Consider the following 13,565-nt stretch of genomic DNA (forward strand, 5'->3'; position numbering starts at 1 on the left):
AAATGCACACCTGTTCACAGTTTTGTCCCTACAGGGCCACCGTAACCTGGCAGTTCCCACCTGCCACACGGTGACCCCAGTTCTTCCCGCCTTTCGAGTCACCTGATTCCGCCATACTCACCTGCTTGTTAAGTAGGTCTTACTGTTTATACCGGTTCACACTGTATGTATTTGTATATAGCGCTCTCTGAGTTACAACTCTCCAGTCTTATTTCTACTTACCAGTTTGCCCGCTAGTTATCGCCTTTCTGGGTTGACGTGCTGCCTGTTTTTTTACTTTAGTTTATGTTTCTTGGTCTAGTCCTGACTGCGATGGTTAAAAAAAAATACCATTAACTAGACTTAAAGATGTAAAATGTGATGTAGGCTATACCACAGCGGGGTTAGTTAGAAAGTTTGATGTAACAACAACAGAAACACCACGGATATAGTTTAAATGCGCAAAACCAGAACTCGTGTTTCTAACAATAAGAGGCTGAGCACGCTGTGCAAGCGTGCATACGCCATAAGCCGTCTGTCTTGGGAGACGCGTTGCTTGGGACGATATGCTCGTACACCGTGTTCATTCATGTACAGTATATTCAGTCCGTGAACGCGCTTTTCTTATTCTGGGAGAATTACGTCATCGCAATGCCCAGGGTGCTGCAGGAACCAGAAAAGCCCACAGCAGGCTGCTGTTCAGCTCATTGTTGTATGCAGGAAAGACTCACTGAATATAGACTATAGGTTCCGTTGTCTATAAGAGTATCTTTGACGTAAAGTAACCTGTAATCCTATTTAATGGCATTTTAGGTCCCCAGTGTAATAGTGTTACCAGAAGTTATTTGGGAATAAATAAATGTCCAATGAAACTTGAAAATTCCAACTGTCCCAATTTCTAGCCCTATATAACAAAATGAGGGCGATGAAAATTCAGAAATCGTTACTTCCCTGCAAAGTCACACAAAACATCCCTGTTAGAAAAGTGTATTAGTTTTTTTTTTCTTGTTTGTTTGGTTGGGTTTTTTTTCGGACGTAATCTTGAAACGATCAAGACTGAAGGACATTGTAAAGAATAAAAAAGATAGAAAGAAAGACGCTACAAGAGGCTTCGCCTTTGCAGTCAGTTATCTGTGGGGGCGGACCACTATAGGCGCGCACAGCACGACGCGCGTATCTGTGCCGGTGTTACGCGTCGGCAAGTAACCTCATTCTGCATATTGCCCGTTATTTAGGTCTATTGTACCATCGTTTTGCATTGGTGATACCAACACAAGTGCGGACTCGCAGCTGAAGTACCGACATGGCTGCACTGTCGGGAGGAGAGATGTGCATCAAACACTTGATGTTTGCCTTCAACCTGGTCTTCTGGGTGAGTTGGAAACGAGAAAACGAATTGTTCATATAGAAAGACACATCCCGTCTGTGTGTGTGTGTGTGTGTGTGTGTGTGTGTGAACGTGTGTAAGCTTTATGTGCATGCGCATTCGTGAACAGGTTACTATAGTGAATGAAGGGTGAGTAGTGTCCCAAATGCTCAATCGTGCCGAGCACTCTCAGACAGCCTGGGCTGCTTATCACGTTACATTGTGCGGTGCTCAGGACTTCGAACGATTTTTGGCTCCGGTCACCACTTAACACAAAGTGTCCCAGTGCTTGTGGAGACTGAGGAATAATCCCCAGTGGCCAAGTGACCCAGTTCCACCGTGCAGACAACACTGTGGAGTTTGCGCGCATTGCATTTTAATAATTGTAAATGGTGGGTGGGGGGGGGGGAGGTGTGTATGTGTGTGTGTGTGTGGGAGAGAGAGAGGTGGGAGGAGGAGGTGACTGTTAATAATAATTAAGACTAATGTTGCGTCACGTGATGTGAAGAGTTGCGCATGTCAGGGAAGCCAGCCTGTGTGTTTATGTGTTTGAATGAATCCTGGATATCCCATTTAGGCATTTTGTGTCCTACTAATCCTGCAGGATGTGTCTACCGTTTGTTTGTGATCCCTCTGTGTGTGTAGTCTCAGATGGTTGTTTTTATGAACGTTTCCAATTTCTGCAGCTATACATAGAACCAAAGATAACCATTCGTTGCTGGGCTGACAGGGGTTTCCCTCTGTGTGTATGGAAATCATCCAAAGAAAAAAAGAAAAAAAAAAAACCTATGTAGGACATTCCATTGATTCAATGATGCAAAAAAATCACAAAGTTCATTTCTACAAAATTCAGAAATGTTTCCATGGTGAACAAATAAACAGTGTATCAAACAACACTTTCTTATCTGTTATTTAGAGTCAATACACAGAAAATTCTTCTCCAACGGATACTGAAGATGCTTCCTTTTTGAGGTGGATAAAACAGGAACTGAAGATGTAGCACACTCTAGTCATACCCAGTTCATGGAGCCACAAATCACATACGTACATATCTAATTACAGCTCAATCTGGTCACAGTAAGAGTGTCCATGTGCAGTTCAGACCTAGTTTTCAATAATAAGGACTTAATAATAAGGGGAGGAATGGGAAGCATTCATATTTGAGAGCAGCCTATAGCTGTAGTCACACAAGGTTCAGCTACCAAAGCTGTAAATATACTGCTAGACAGGTATTTCAGGAAAGGTTTTCTAAACAGAGCTCTCTTTGTTGCTACCTCATGGATCATATAAACTTGTTCCATCATAACCTGTATACATGCAGAAGTTGGAGACACAAGCTGTTCAGATCCCATACACAGTGAAGGCCAGTTTATCCAGTAACACTGCTTGCTGCCTTTGCCACTCCCTGATTGCGCGATCAGGTGACTGCATGAAGGCGTGGTGGTGAAAACACATTCCCTTCCCACCACCTTTTTTTTTTTAACTGACACCATTATGCTTTTGCTTCTTCCTGAGAAGAAGTTTGTTTTTAAACACTCATAGTGGTACAGTGTGTAGACTGAATCAACATGGCCGTCACTGGGGGAATCAAATGTGTAAAATATCTCATGTTTGTCTTCAACTTTCTCTTCTGGGTAGGTGTACTTTACTTTTTATTGGTGTGTGTGAATGTAAGTAAGAGAGCGAAATGGGGAAGCTTCCTCATCACGGATTTGTACCTTTGTGGTTTGGCCTAATCTAATCTCTACCTTTGTTTATACAATGGAACATTAAAAAGATACTACAACAGTAGGTATACAGTGACAAATTGTCAAAAGAACAGCATATACACAACAAAACACATATATAATGGTCAATAGGTGTGTGCAGATAAGACCATATGGCGATGTTTACAGGGACATTTATATATCTGAGAACAGATCGGTATTGCAGAATATATAAAACATGGAGCTATTTCTTTATGGACTGATGTGCTGCTTTCTGTCAACATTACCTACATATCTATATGGATAGGGAATGTGTGAGTAAAAAAGCACCTTGGTTTTCTCTGCAATTGTTCCTGTTTTCTAGGCAGGCACATACACACATACTGCATGTCACCTGTCTGTTACTACTGCAGTGGTTTGTGAAATCCACAAGGTCCTTCAAAAATACCTTTATCAAGATCTGAAAAGCTTTCGGTGGGTTTGTTTGTTTTTACTGACATATACTTGAAAATGGGACGTTCTGAAGCAAGTCTTTGTTGATTCGACAATATCATAGCCTCATGAGGCTGGAATAGGAATTTACCCCAGTGGCAATAAGACATTGTTGTTGGTGAAGATTTTGCAGTGATACTAAGAACTTTACAAATCTGAAAATTTAACAGAATATCTGGGAGAAGACTTGGAGGATGAGATCTGGAGAATGACTCCAGATGGGGCCTGTCACTGTAGATTTGAAATGCTATGTGGAAGCAGTTGAGAAAAAAAAAATATTTAAAAAAATGAGTGGAGGGGGCAGATGTATGAGGAGTCTTCTTCCTGTCTAAACCTGAGCTTAATTTCCTACTGTTACAATATGTAGTCTGGTTTGTGCTACTGCTGTACACCCCATCTAGAAGTGTGCATAGGACATCTAGCACTAGAATGACTGGTTGCAATGCTCTATGTGAAAATCATTTTTTGTTTCTCAGCTTGCAGGCACTGCTGTCTTTGCTATAGGCGTGTGGCTAAGATTAGACTCAAAGACCAAAGGTCTGTTTGAAGGACCAGACTCTCCATATGTTTTTTACACTGGTAAGATGCTCTCAGTCCTTGAGCGGGAACATTTTTAACTATCATTTTGGATTTTGAGCTCATGTATGATTGTGATATATATTCTTATCTGTAATAATATGTGTGTGTGTGTGTGTGTGTGTGTGTGTGTGTGTGTGTGTGTGTGTGTGTGTGTGTGTGTGTGTGTGTGTGTTCAAAGGTGTATACATCCTGATAGGAGCTGGAGCACTGATGATGGTGGTGGGTTTTCTGGGATGCTGTGGGGCCATCAAGGAATCCCCCTGTATGCTAGGACTGGTTTGTACCTCTTTTTTTTTGTACTACATCTAAATCTCCCTTCTCCTTCTATGAACATCTCTAATTTCAGTAACAAAATTCAAAGACATTTAAAGCAACTGTTACTTTCTCTCTGTCTAAGCCTTTTTGCGGTGATCTTAGCAGCATTTGGCCATGTTATCTCACTCTCAGGAAGTGTGGACTGTAGACTGCCCTTGGGCTCACTAAGATTTATGAGATGTCTGACTTCATTATTATATACTGAATAGTGTCAAGGCCAGAGAAGAGTCTCTAGAGTTCCCTGTACTTGTTCACAGCGTCCCTCCCTCCCTCTCTACTGCCCTGTCTGGCCCTAATCTTCTTGTACTAAATCTCTCAGGAGGAGGAGCCTATGTAAATAGAGTTCAGTTACACTCGAATGACCTTACTTGTTCATACATGCACAGCCATGAGTGGAGTCACATAGTCACACAATAATCTAACTTCCATTTTGTCTTTCATTTGTTTAGTTCTTCTTCTTCCTGCTTATCATATTTGCCGTTGAGGTTGCAGCTGGAATTTGGGGATTTTCCAACCAAAGCAAGGTAACACACGTCTTATAGTATGGTGCATTAATAATTTTATTAGTATAAAACTTTTCAGCAATATTATAAGCATGTAGAGAAGTACCTTAAAGATACCACTATAAAAAAATGACAAAAAAAAAATACAAAAACAAACAAAAAAAATAATACAAACAAACTATGCAACAAACTCTAATCACAAAATGACAGCTAGGGCAAGGTAAAATAAATAAAGTGAAATAGGCTATAGTAATTACAAAAGAGGATAACATGAAGTGTTCAAATATGAATTTAAAATTAAAGTATTCGATCTGTGTGCTTTCCACGTGTATATTAAATCTTTTTCTGCGTTTCCTGCTGTTTTGCAGGTGTTGAGTGACATCACAAGTTTTTACATGGAGACATACAACAATTACAAGTCAACAGAAGATGAGAACCTCAAAAAGACACTGCAATTGATTCAAACCGGGGTGAGACATTTCTGCTTCATTTCTGTTTCATTCCAATTCAGACTATTTAGACTTGTCTGAGATTTGATCTAAGGAATGTGGGGACAAAAGGTATTTTCCAATGAATGTAATGTATTCCCAGGGTGACTTGTTTTTCCTCTGTGAAATAATTAAATCAGCTTACCTGGCAAGACCTTCAAAACAATCCTCAAGTACATCCACAAGGTTTAGGACGACTAGAAATTGTATATTTATCAATTTTAAGAATTAAGATTATTCACTTTCTTCATGAGTTGCATGAGAAGATTGCTACCACTCTGATGTTCCTGTTGAAGACCAAAAAGCAGGCAGTCAGAAGTCAGAAACACACCCACCAGCACCTCTAAAGTTCACCTTTTGTTTTTGTTTTGTTTAATGTATGCACATACTAACCTAAACTTTAACATGTCGTTTTAGGAGGAGTTAGGTGCCATAACTATTTCATAATGAACAATAGTTTATACATTCATCCAGTACTTCTGTGCAATGTCCTCACTTGTTGGACAACCTCACTCTGACAAGTCTTTGGAAACTAAAACTGAATTACTCCTTAATCAGGAGCTATTGTAGTAAGAGATGTGTGTTTTCTTGAGTAACCATGCTATCTAAAGATGTGATTGTGTATGTTTACAGCTAAACTGTTGCGGCCCAACTGGTACTGTAGTAGATGCTGCCAAAGACACCTGTCCCCGTGGAGATCTGCTTGAGGAGCTCATTACTAAGGTACAAATAAACTGAATATGTGTGGAGATTGGATGCGATCATTGCCAGGTACATCAGTCAAGTGATGGAAAATGAAAAATTATATTTCAAGACGAGCTATAGATCTGACAAATGTCAGAAATGTTGCAGCGCTGAAAGCTTTGGCAATTACTATATATACAACCTGCAATGTTGGTTTGACATGTGACATAAGTTCATCGCTGTGCAGACTGAATTCCCTCAGCCTCTTTGCAGTGTTACTATGGCAACAATGGATGACTGGAGCCTGCGTGCTCTCGGGCTGTCACTTATCTGCACATTACCATAAGTTATATTCAGCATAGGTTTAGAAAGAATTGTGCTTGTTTGTTGCAGAGCTGTCCTGACGCCATTGATGAGGTGTTTGAGTCCAAGCTGCACATCATAGGAGGAGTGGGCATCACCATAGGGGTTGTTATGGTAAGTGGGTGATTGGTTTATTTGGATGACATCAACTTTCTTGTCTCAGTACAAACATGAGCTAATGCAAACTCAAACAATGTCCATCTCCCTCATTCCTACAGGTGTTTGGGATGATCTTTAGCATGCTCCTGTGCTGTGCCATCAGAAAGTCTCGCGAGGTGGTGTGACACCCACCATCACATGCTGAAGTCCTTGTTAATGTTGCATGATGTCATTCCCAGAGTCAGATGACTCTCCACTGCCAATAGAAACACTGCTTGTTCAAGGAGGGAGGTAACCTAAACTAGCATGGGTGCAGATATTTCTGATTGTTATAATTATTCAGTTATAACTGTGCTGTTAACACTTAGGTCCACTTCCCTGGACTAGATAGATGCAATGTGGTTATTAGGCCCAACTATAGAATGGGTGTCATCTGTGCTTCAGTGGTAATGTAATACAGAAATGTGCAATTTTGTGACGAATTGATTGAAATTAGTGTTTGTGAACTGCTAATTATATAAACAAAAGGTTGTATTGTATACTGATCACATTTCTATAGCTACTTCTCGGGAAATCTACTGGCAAGAAGCCAGCACTGAAATTCTGCAGTTCCTTTTTCTAACAATACCACCAAACCATTGTAAATTGTAGCCAGCTGAATGCCACGCTGTGAATTGTGGTGACCATTTATTTCCCAGTTTGGTATCAGAGTAGCATCTTGGTTCCTTTATTGCAATGGCAACTCATTTGTACAATTTTTTTTCTTTCCCCATCTCCTAATTTGCTCTTGTTTAAAACGCCTTTAATTTTTTGTCATGTTTTGTAAATGTCTTTATTTGTAAAAGATTTCTAATCATAGATGATTAATTGGCTTGTGTGTTTTATGTACTTTATAAGGTTATAAGAACATTTTACATTTTGGGTTGCTTTATACCACATAGGTTAATCTATGTTTTACAGAGAGAAACTGAAATAAACCAATTCTGTCATATCAACTCTGAGGGTATTTTATTGCATACAGTCACTCGGACACATGTTGCAGGGGTCAAATTAGCTTGTTATTTTTCACTTGCACTGTTCTCCATCACTGAATAAATTTGAAGCACAGAAAAATCATCACTATTAAATTGACTGTTATACTGTATAGAACAATGAAGACATTCAACATCTAGCAGGGTGTGCGTGCTTTGGGAGCTGTGGAAAACAATATTTTGAATACTTCCCTAGCTTCCCCCTCTTTGATATTTGCAAACATCAAGTGTGACTCATGTAGACCTTGAACACAAGCCCCATTAATTTACGGAAAATTTGTCTTCAAAAGTAGCTGCACATAATGATTACAGTAAACAGTACACATTTATGTAGTGTAGGTAGTGAGTCTGGTTAATGTCTAGTGACTCACCATTTCCCCAGAAAGAGGTGCAAATAGATCTAGTGTTTATCTGATTACAGCACAAGGAAGTACCCTTTGATTTGGTTGTTGACAGCTGGGCGTTGCTTTTCAAACCCCCCAAACTATGGCGATAACACTGATTGTAAAAAATGACTGTGAATATTTGTGATAATATGTCCATGTTGTTCAGTGTGTGTGCCTTTTATATAACCGATCAAGGGAAGAGGGCATGAAAACTGATAAGGAAGAATAATATTGAACCGTGATGAGGTGACAAAAAGGTCAACACACATATTTGACTGTTGATCAAGGCAAAACTATTTGACAACTACACATTTCACACTATTCTTTGTTTTCCTTTTTACCGTTATTGCCAAACCTAGCCTTGATTCAGGACAGCATGGTAAAGAACCACCTCAATATTTTATTGGCCTATAAACTGCACTGCCCTAAGAAGTAATTTACCATCTCTGAAAGACTGCAAAAGACTTATATTACAAATATATTGTAGTGTAGAAAACAAAATACTGTGGCCATACAAAAGTTGAGTACAAAAACTTGTGAAGGATGCATAAGTACTGAGCGAATAAATGTATATAGTTGGGATACATTACAATCTGAGCCCTCAGCATCGTTTTCTGTTCCCACCTAAGAAATGTCTGGGAGTCTGTGTGACTTTGTCTGTGAGGCAGAGTGCGTGCACAGCACTGTGTCCACACGGAGGAGACTTGTGACACACTGCAGAACAGCCAGAAGCAGCTGGTATTTACAGGAGACAGATTCAAGGCCAAAGTCTAATATTAAAACTTGTGATAAGTCAGCCTTTGTACAACAATGCATGCTTTGTTTATTTTCCTCTAGAGGACACTCATTTGTATCACAACTCTGTTTAGCACTTGTGTTAAGTTCTTGCTTGTAAACAAGGCTAGGAAAAGGGTGGGAATGATTTAGAATAAAACTAAAAATCCTGGTTTGAGTCTCCAGGAAATGTCGCGGGCTATGGGAATAAATCTTTTGCGGAATGCTCAGTAGAGCTTTTGCCAAGAGCTGTGTAACTGCTGGGATATCCATATTTGTGTTGTCACAAACTGAAGACTCACAGCCATGCTGTAGCATGGCATGATGCAAGAGAAATTCAAATGTCCCACCAGCAGGAATAACATAGCCTGACTCCAAAAGACACTGCTGTAAGGGAGGTGGAGTGGAGGAGGTAGTTTTGTGTAACTGCAAGATCTCTTTAGATGCTGTAGTTGCAGTCATACCCACGGGTTCCAAAGTTGTAAGTACCATGCGAATAGCATCTTGAAACGCACATGCATACTGGTCAGTTTGTCCTTCCCCTGGGCCACAAATGACCAGACTACAAGGTGTGACTCTGGCCCTTTCCTCTAAATCGTGGAAAGCCACATGAACATACCTGTGGAAGAGGCAAAAAGATCAGAAAACACCAATAGTCTATACTATATGTGTACTGTAACTGTATATGTATATGAGTGACAAAAAGAGACATGTTTTCATACCTATGGGCTCCCAGTAATATTGGCCGACAAAAGGTCAGAGTAGCAACGTGCTCTGGTTCAATCATCAAGCAGTCTGAGACAGGTGTAGCCCCACTTAGCTGAATAAAGAGAGACAGTTCATCTTCACTGATACACTCCACAACACATATGTTTGCCTGTCTGGCTAAAGCCAAGACAGCGGCAGACTGTTTCGCTGCTGAAAGAAGCACAGAGATGCCCAAACTCTGTAGGATTGCAATAACTCTCTCTAGCAACCTCTCTGCCCAGGCACTGAACTCCAAAATACTTCTCTCCATTCTTGAGTTCTCCCCGACTACTCGCTTTCCATACCCCACCTCAAGCACTTCTCCTGCGTTGAGCAATTTTGACTGAAGACACCCAGTAAACACTACAGCTTTAACTGGCTCGCAGTCAGTGTGAGAACAGGGCGTAGAAAAGTCTCTGTGAATGACTTGCCCCTCAACCAAACGTGAACAGGTAACAGGAAAGCCTGAAACAGGTGTATGCAGTGCAGGGAAGTTGTCATTTATGAACTGAAGTGATAAAGAAGGTGGGTTGTTTTTGCACCTCCAATATGTGAGCAGTTCACAGATAAGGTTGCTTATGAAGTCACAGTGAGTGTAACCAAGACGCGTCTGAAAGAATGACACGAGCAACCTTTGAAGAGAATGATTGCTTGTGTGAGCTGGTGATTGTATGTTTCCAGTGAAATCCTTCCACGAAACACAGTGCCCATAAGGAATCACTCCCATAGTGATGAGATCATCTAGCTCTTCCAAAGCAAATGCCAGCAGTTTATCAGCCAATCGCCTAGCAGCAGCAGTCTCTGCTGCTTCCCTGGAGTTGTAAGTGCAAGACACGTTAGGCTCCTTGCAGGCTGCTGTATGAATCATCCGTAGTAATGACGCCAGCAAAAGGATAAAGGTCTTGGATCCATCCCCTGTTGCAGTGCTGTGCTTCCATACACACTCCACCACCATTCTAAAATGAAAGCCACATACATTGCACTACGACAGAATTGACACTTGACAGAGAATATCGTAGTAAAAGAATAGATGTGTCCGTGTTACCTGGCCACTGGATGCTCGAGTCGTAGTGCTGTGAGAATACGCGTCCCACTGCAGCTCAACATCGCCTCTGTTGTGTCTCGAATGAACAGCACCTGTCCTCCCTCTGGTCCAAAACTGCGAAGGACAACTGCCTCCAGTGCACAGACTGTCTGCAGGACATGCTTGAGGTGAAGACGCTCCACTGGCATCATCCCCATAAAGCAAGGGTTTAAACTGTCAGTTGTACAAAATAAACACATATTTATATTAAATAAAGCAACAAACCCAGGCTTTTTGTTCTTAAAACATGAACTACTCTCTGGATATTGGATTATATGCAATATACAATAAAGCTACTGTATCTAACCTGTGAAAGGCAAACAATCTCAAAATAACAGAGGCAGGTTATTTGCTTAAATCCTGGTTGGTGTAAAGGATAATCTATATTATTTATAAAGAACCGTATTTAATGACTATTTGGCACAAGGCAACTCTCTATTTAGGAGCACTGGACATGCATAACCCAAATTATTGCTGTATAAACACAGCCTGACTTTCAACTACCATAAACATTATGAAGATGCATTAAAAATACTTTCTACACAAATTAAAGTCCATATATAAGTAACATATACTGTAGACTACCTAAACAGTGATTTATATATAATATAGAATATAAACTATTGCACCAAATGTGTTCTATATGAAAAATCTAGATAAGTTAATGATACAAATCAGCACAGAATACAGATCAAAGCATTGCAGTGTTATTTTATTTAAGTGCTGAATAGATTTATATGTGAACATAAACTTTACTACAGTTATCAGTAGAACGACTCCTGCAGAATCTGCCATAGCTCTGTACTGTCCCATGACTCAGTCAGGTCCTTGAATCAGGAATAACACCCCCGAGGCAGCGAGAGATATCCATTGACGGTGTATATATATCTACAGTCATTGCAGAGAGCCCTCTATTAGCTACAAATGTTAACGCTCGTTAGCATCTGCTAGCTAGGTAGCTAACGTTGGCTAAACCAATCCAGTGAAGTTTCATTTGAGAGTCATTTATTCCACTCTAGAAATTACTTAAACGCGTCGCTTCCTGGCAGTAAGAAAAAAAATCAGAAATATTTTTTCAGGTACAAATGCTTTAGCTAATGTCGAGAGAACTCACCTTCCTTCCAGTAGGTACGCTTTCCTCTGTATCCTAGAGACGATTCTTCTTCTGTGGATTCTTTTATAGCTTGTCATTTAGACGAGCTGAATATTGCCACCTACCGTGTGGAGGTGTGAGCTGTTTTTCCTTCCCCAAAACCACATTGCTATACGTTGTTTATTGCTTCAATAACCTGCAAAACAAATGAATGCTGATATATTTAACATCATTTGTGATTAAAAATTTGCCTGTGTGTGCTTTGCTTGACCTAACTGTCCTGTGGTAATAATGTGCTACTATGTGTGTCTTGTTAAAGAGATCTTTACCTCCTCAACCTATAACTAAAGCTTAGCTTACTGTAAATATAAATGTGTTCAGCATCGTTACCTCACAGCAAGAAGGTTCCTGATTCAAGACACAGCAGGGGTCTTTCTGTGTGGAGTTTGCATGTTCTTCCCGGGTTTTCTCTGGGTACTCAGCTTTCTTCTACAGTCCAAAAACATGTACGTTACGTTGATTGGTGGCTCTAAATTGCCCATAAGAGTGAAAAACTGGCAGTTTAACATCTGCTGAGGTCAGCTGGCCTCCAGATTCTGTCACAACATTAACACTTTATGGAGTGATAATCACGACTGCCCTAAAATGTTTGTCCTAAGCAAAATAAATACTTAGAGTCTATACTGCTACACTTCATAGAGGTTATGTTTAGCTCACGCGTCCCCTGCCCATCACCTCAACCCCTCATTCCCTCCTGTACAATATATCTGTGCATCTGTTGTACCTCAAGGTGAATAGGATGGGTTGGAACATGATCTCTTTGTTGCTGCAGAAACCACGTCCTAGGTTTCTAAATCAGGCAACATCATCTATACATAGACAATATGAGACAGTTCTGCAGCTACTGCCAGATGTACAGATGCACACACACCAACACACACACACATGCAGAGCTGTCCACTCTGAATGTAAATGCCCTCTATTGCTGAACTCTCAGTATGGTAATGAGCCTTTAAAAAGCCATGTCACTACAGTAATGAATATGCATCAGTGGCCCAGTGAGGGTGACCTGTATAGATGGCACAGGGGTCACGAGAGGTGGGGCATCAACAATAAGAAGCAGCACTCCTGTGAGACCTAAATGGACTTAAGAGAACACATTCTCCCAAATTGAATGCACATGTGCACGCACACACACACACACACACACACACACACCCTCACACACAGACACACACACACACACACACACACACACACACACAGGGAAACAACACAAGATGACTGAACTGCATTTCCGCCTATCCCAACCCTATCTCGTCCTATCCTCCCTCTCCCTCTCTCTCTTGATCCAGCTTTTACACACCTGCGCACCTCATTGTGATGTCTAAGAACTGGTGTGACATGAGACAAAAACTAAAGGGCAACACACTAACATTTACCTTATCTCAACATTTTTCTCTACCTCTTTGGTTTTGTCATTTTTTCTCTCCTCCATCTCTCTGTAAGGAAACGGAGTACCTGTAAATCTGAACACACTGCTGCTGGGACAACTGAATACAGGTATGTCTCTAGTTATATTCATCCTTTTTTATTTCACCAGTCAAAACTACTTCTTTCTTTCTTTCTTGACTGTATTCAGTGTAACTCATAGTAATTACAGGGATGCAAAAAATATCCCCTAAAATATTAATCAGGTCTCGGCAGATCATTCTGTTGTTTACTCAGTATAGACACTTGACTGAAAACACAAAATCCACAAATAAAACTCCAGTTTTAATGTTTTATCTTTTAGATTTTGTCTATTTTGTATATTATACCGATTTCAACACCTTATTAAAACAGGTGTAAAACAACATTTTACCCGCATTTAAAG

At 40.4% G+C, this 13,565-nt stretch overlaps 2 protein-coding genes across 3 annotated transcripts; one reads left to right on the top strand and one right to left on the bottom strand.

The window, feature by feature from the left end:
* Positions 1-1,129: 1,129 nt before the first annotated feature.
* On the top strand, positions 1,130-7,569 carry cd9a (CD9 molecule a). Of its 2 annotated transcripts, none has more exons than XM_026312047.1 (8): positions 1,130-1,351; positions 4,020-4,122; positions 4,301-4,398; positions 4,887-4,961; positions 5,309-5,410; positions 6,062-6,151; positions 6,506-6,589; positions 6,694-7,569. In XM_026312047.1, exons 1-8 carry the CDS (start codon positions 1,283-1,285, stop codon positions 6,757-6,759), a joined length of 687 nt encoding a protein of 228 aa, XP_026167832.1. In that variant the 5' UTR covers positions 1,130-1,282; the 3' UTR covers positions 6,760-7,569. The 2 variants fall into 2 exon arrangements, with proteins under 2 accessions (XP_026167832.1, XP_026167833.1); XM_026312048.1 differs by lacking the exon at positions 1,130-1,351 and adding an exon at positions 2,825-2,979.
* Positions 7,570-8,261: 692 nt separating this feature from the next.
* bbs10 (Bardet-Biedl syndrome 10) lies at positions 8,262-11,750 on the bottom strand. The gene is made up of 4 exons (XM_026312021.1): positions 11,711-11,750; positions 10,558-10,770; positions 9,488-10,468; positions 8,262-9,384 (listed from the first exon to the last, which is right to left on the bottom strand). Exons 2-4 carry the CDS (start codon positions 10,752-10,754, stop codon positions 8,616-8,618), a joined length of 1,947 nt encoding a protein of 648 aa, XP_026167806.1. The 5' UTR covers positions 10,755-10,770; positions 11,711-11,750; the 3' UTR covers positions 8,262-8,615.
* Positions 11,751-13,565: the final 1,815 nt, after the last annotated feature.

This window comes from Mastacembelus armatus, chromosome 6, assembly GCF_900324485.2.
Source record: "Mastacembelus armatus chromosome 6, fMasArm1.2, whole genome shotgun sequence".
NCBI lineage: Eukaryota > Metazoa > Chordata > Actinopteri > Synbranchiformes > Mastacembelidae > Mastacembelus > Mastacembelus armatus.

Excerpts from the sequence above, each read along its gene's own strand:
- cd9a (XM_026312047.1), top strand. The coding sequence starts at position 1,283 with ATGGCTGCACTGTCGGGAGGAGAGATGTGCATCAAACACTTGATGTTT. Across the intron at positions 1,352-4,019 it reads CCTTCAACCTGGTCTTCTGG|CTTGCAGGCACTGCTGTCTT; the intron begins GTGAGTTGGAAA and ends TTTGTTTCTCAG. Across the intron at positions 4,962-5,308 it reads GATTTTCCAACCAAAGCAAG|GTGTTGAGTGACATCACAAG; the intron begins GTAACACACGTC and ends GCTGTTTTGCAG.
- bbs10 (XM_026312021.1), bottom strand. The coding sequence starts at position 10,754 with ATGGGGATGATGCCAGTGGAGCGTCTTCACCTCAAGCATGTCCTGCAG. Across the intron at positions 10,469-10,557 it reads CTCGAGCATCCAGTGGCCAG|AATGGTGGTGGAGTGTGTAT; the intron begins GTAACACGGACA and ends CTTTCATTTTAG. Across the intron at positions 9,385-9,487 it reads ATATTACTGGGAGCCCATAG|GTATGTTCATGTGGCTTTCC; the intron begins GTATGAAAACAT and ends CCTCTTCCACAG.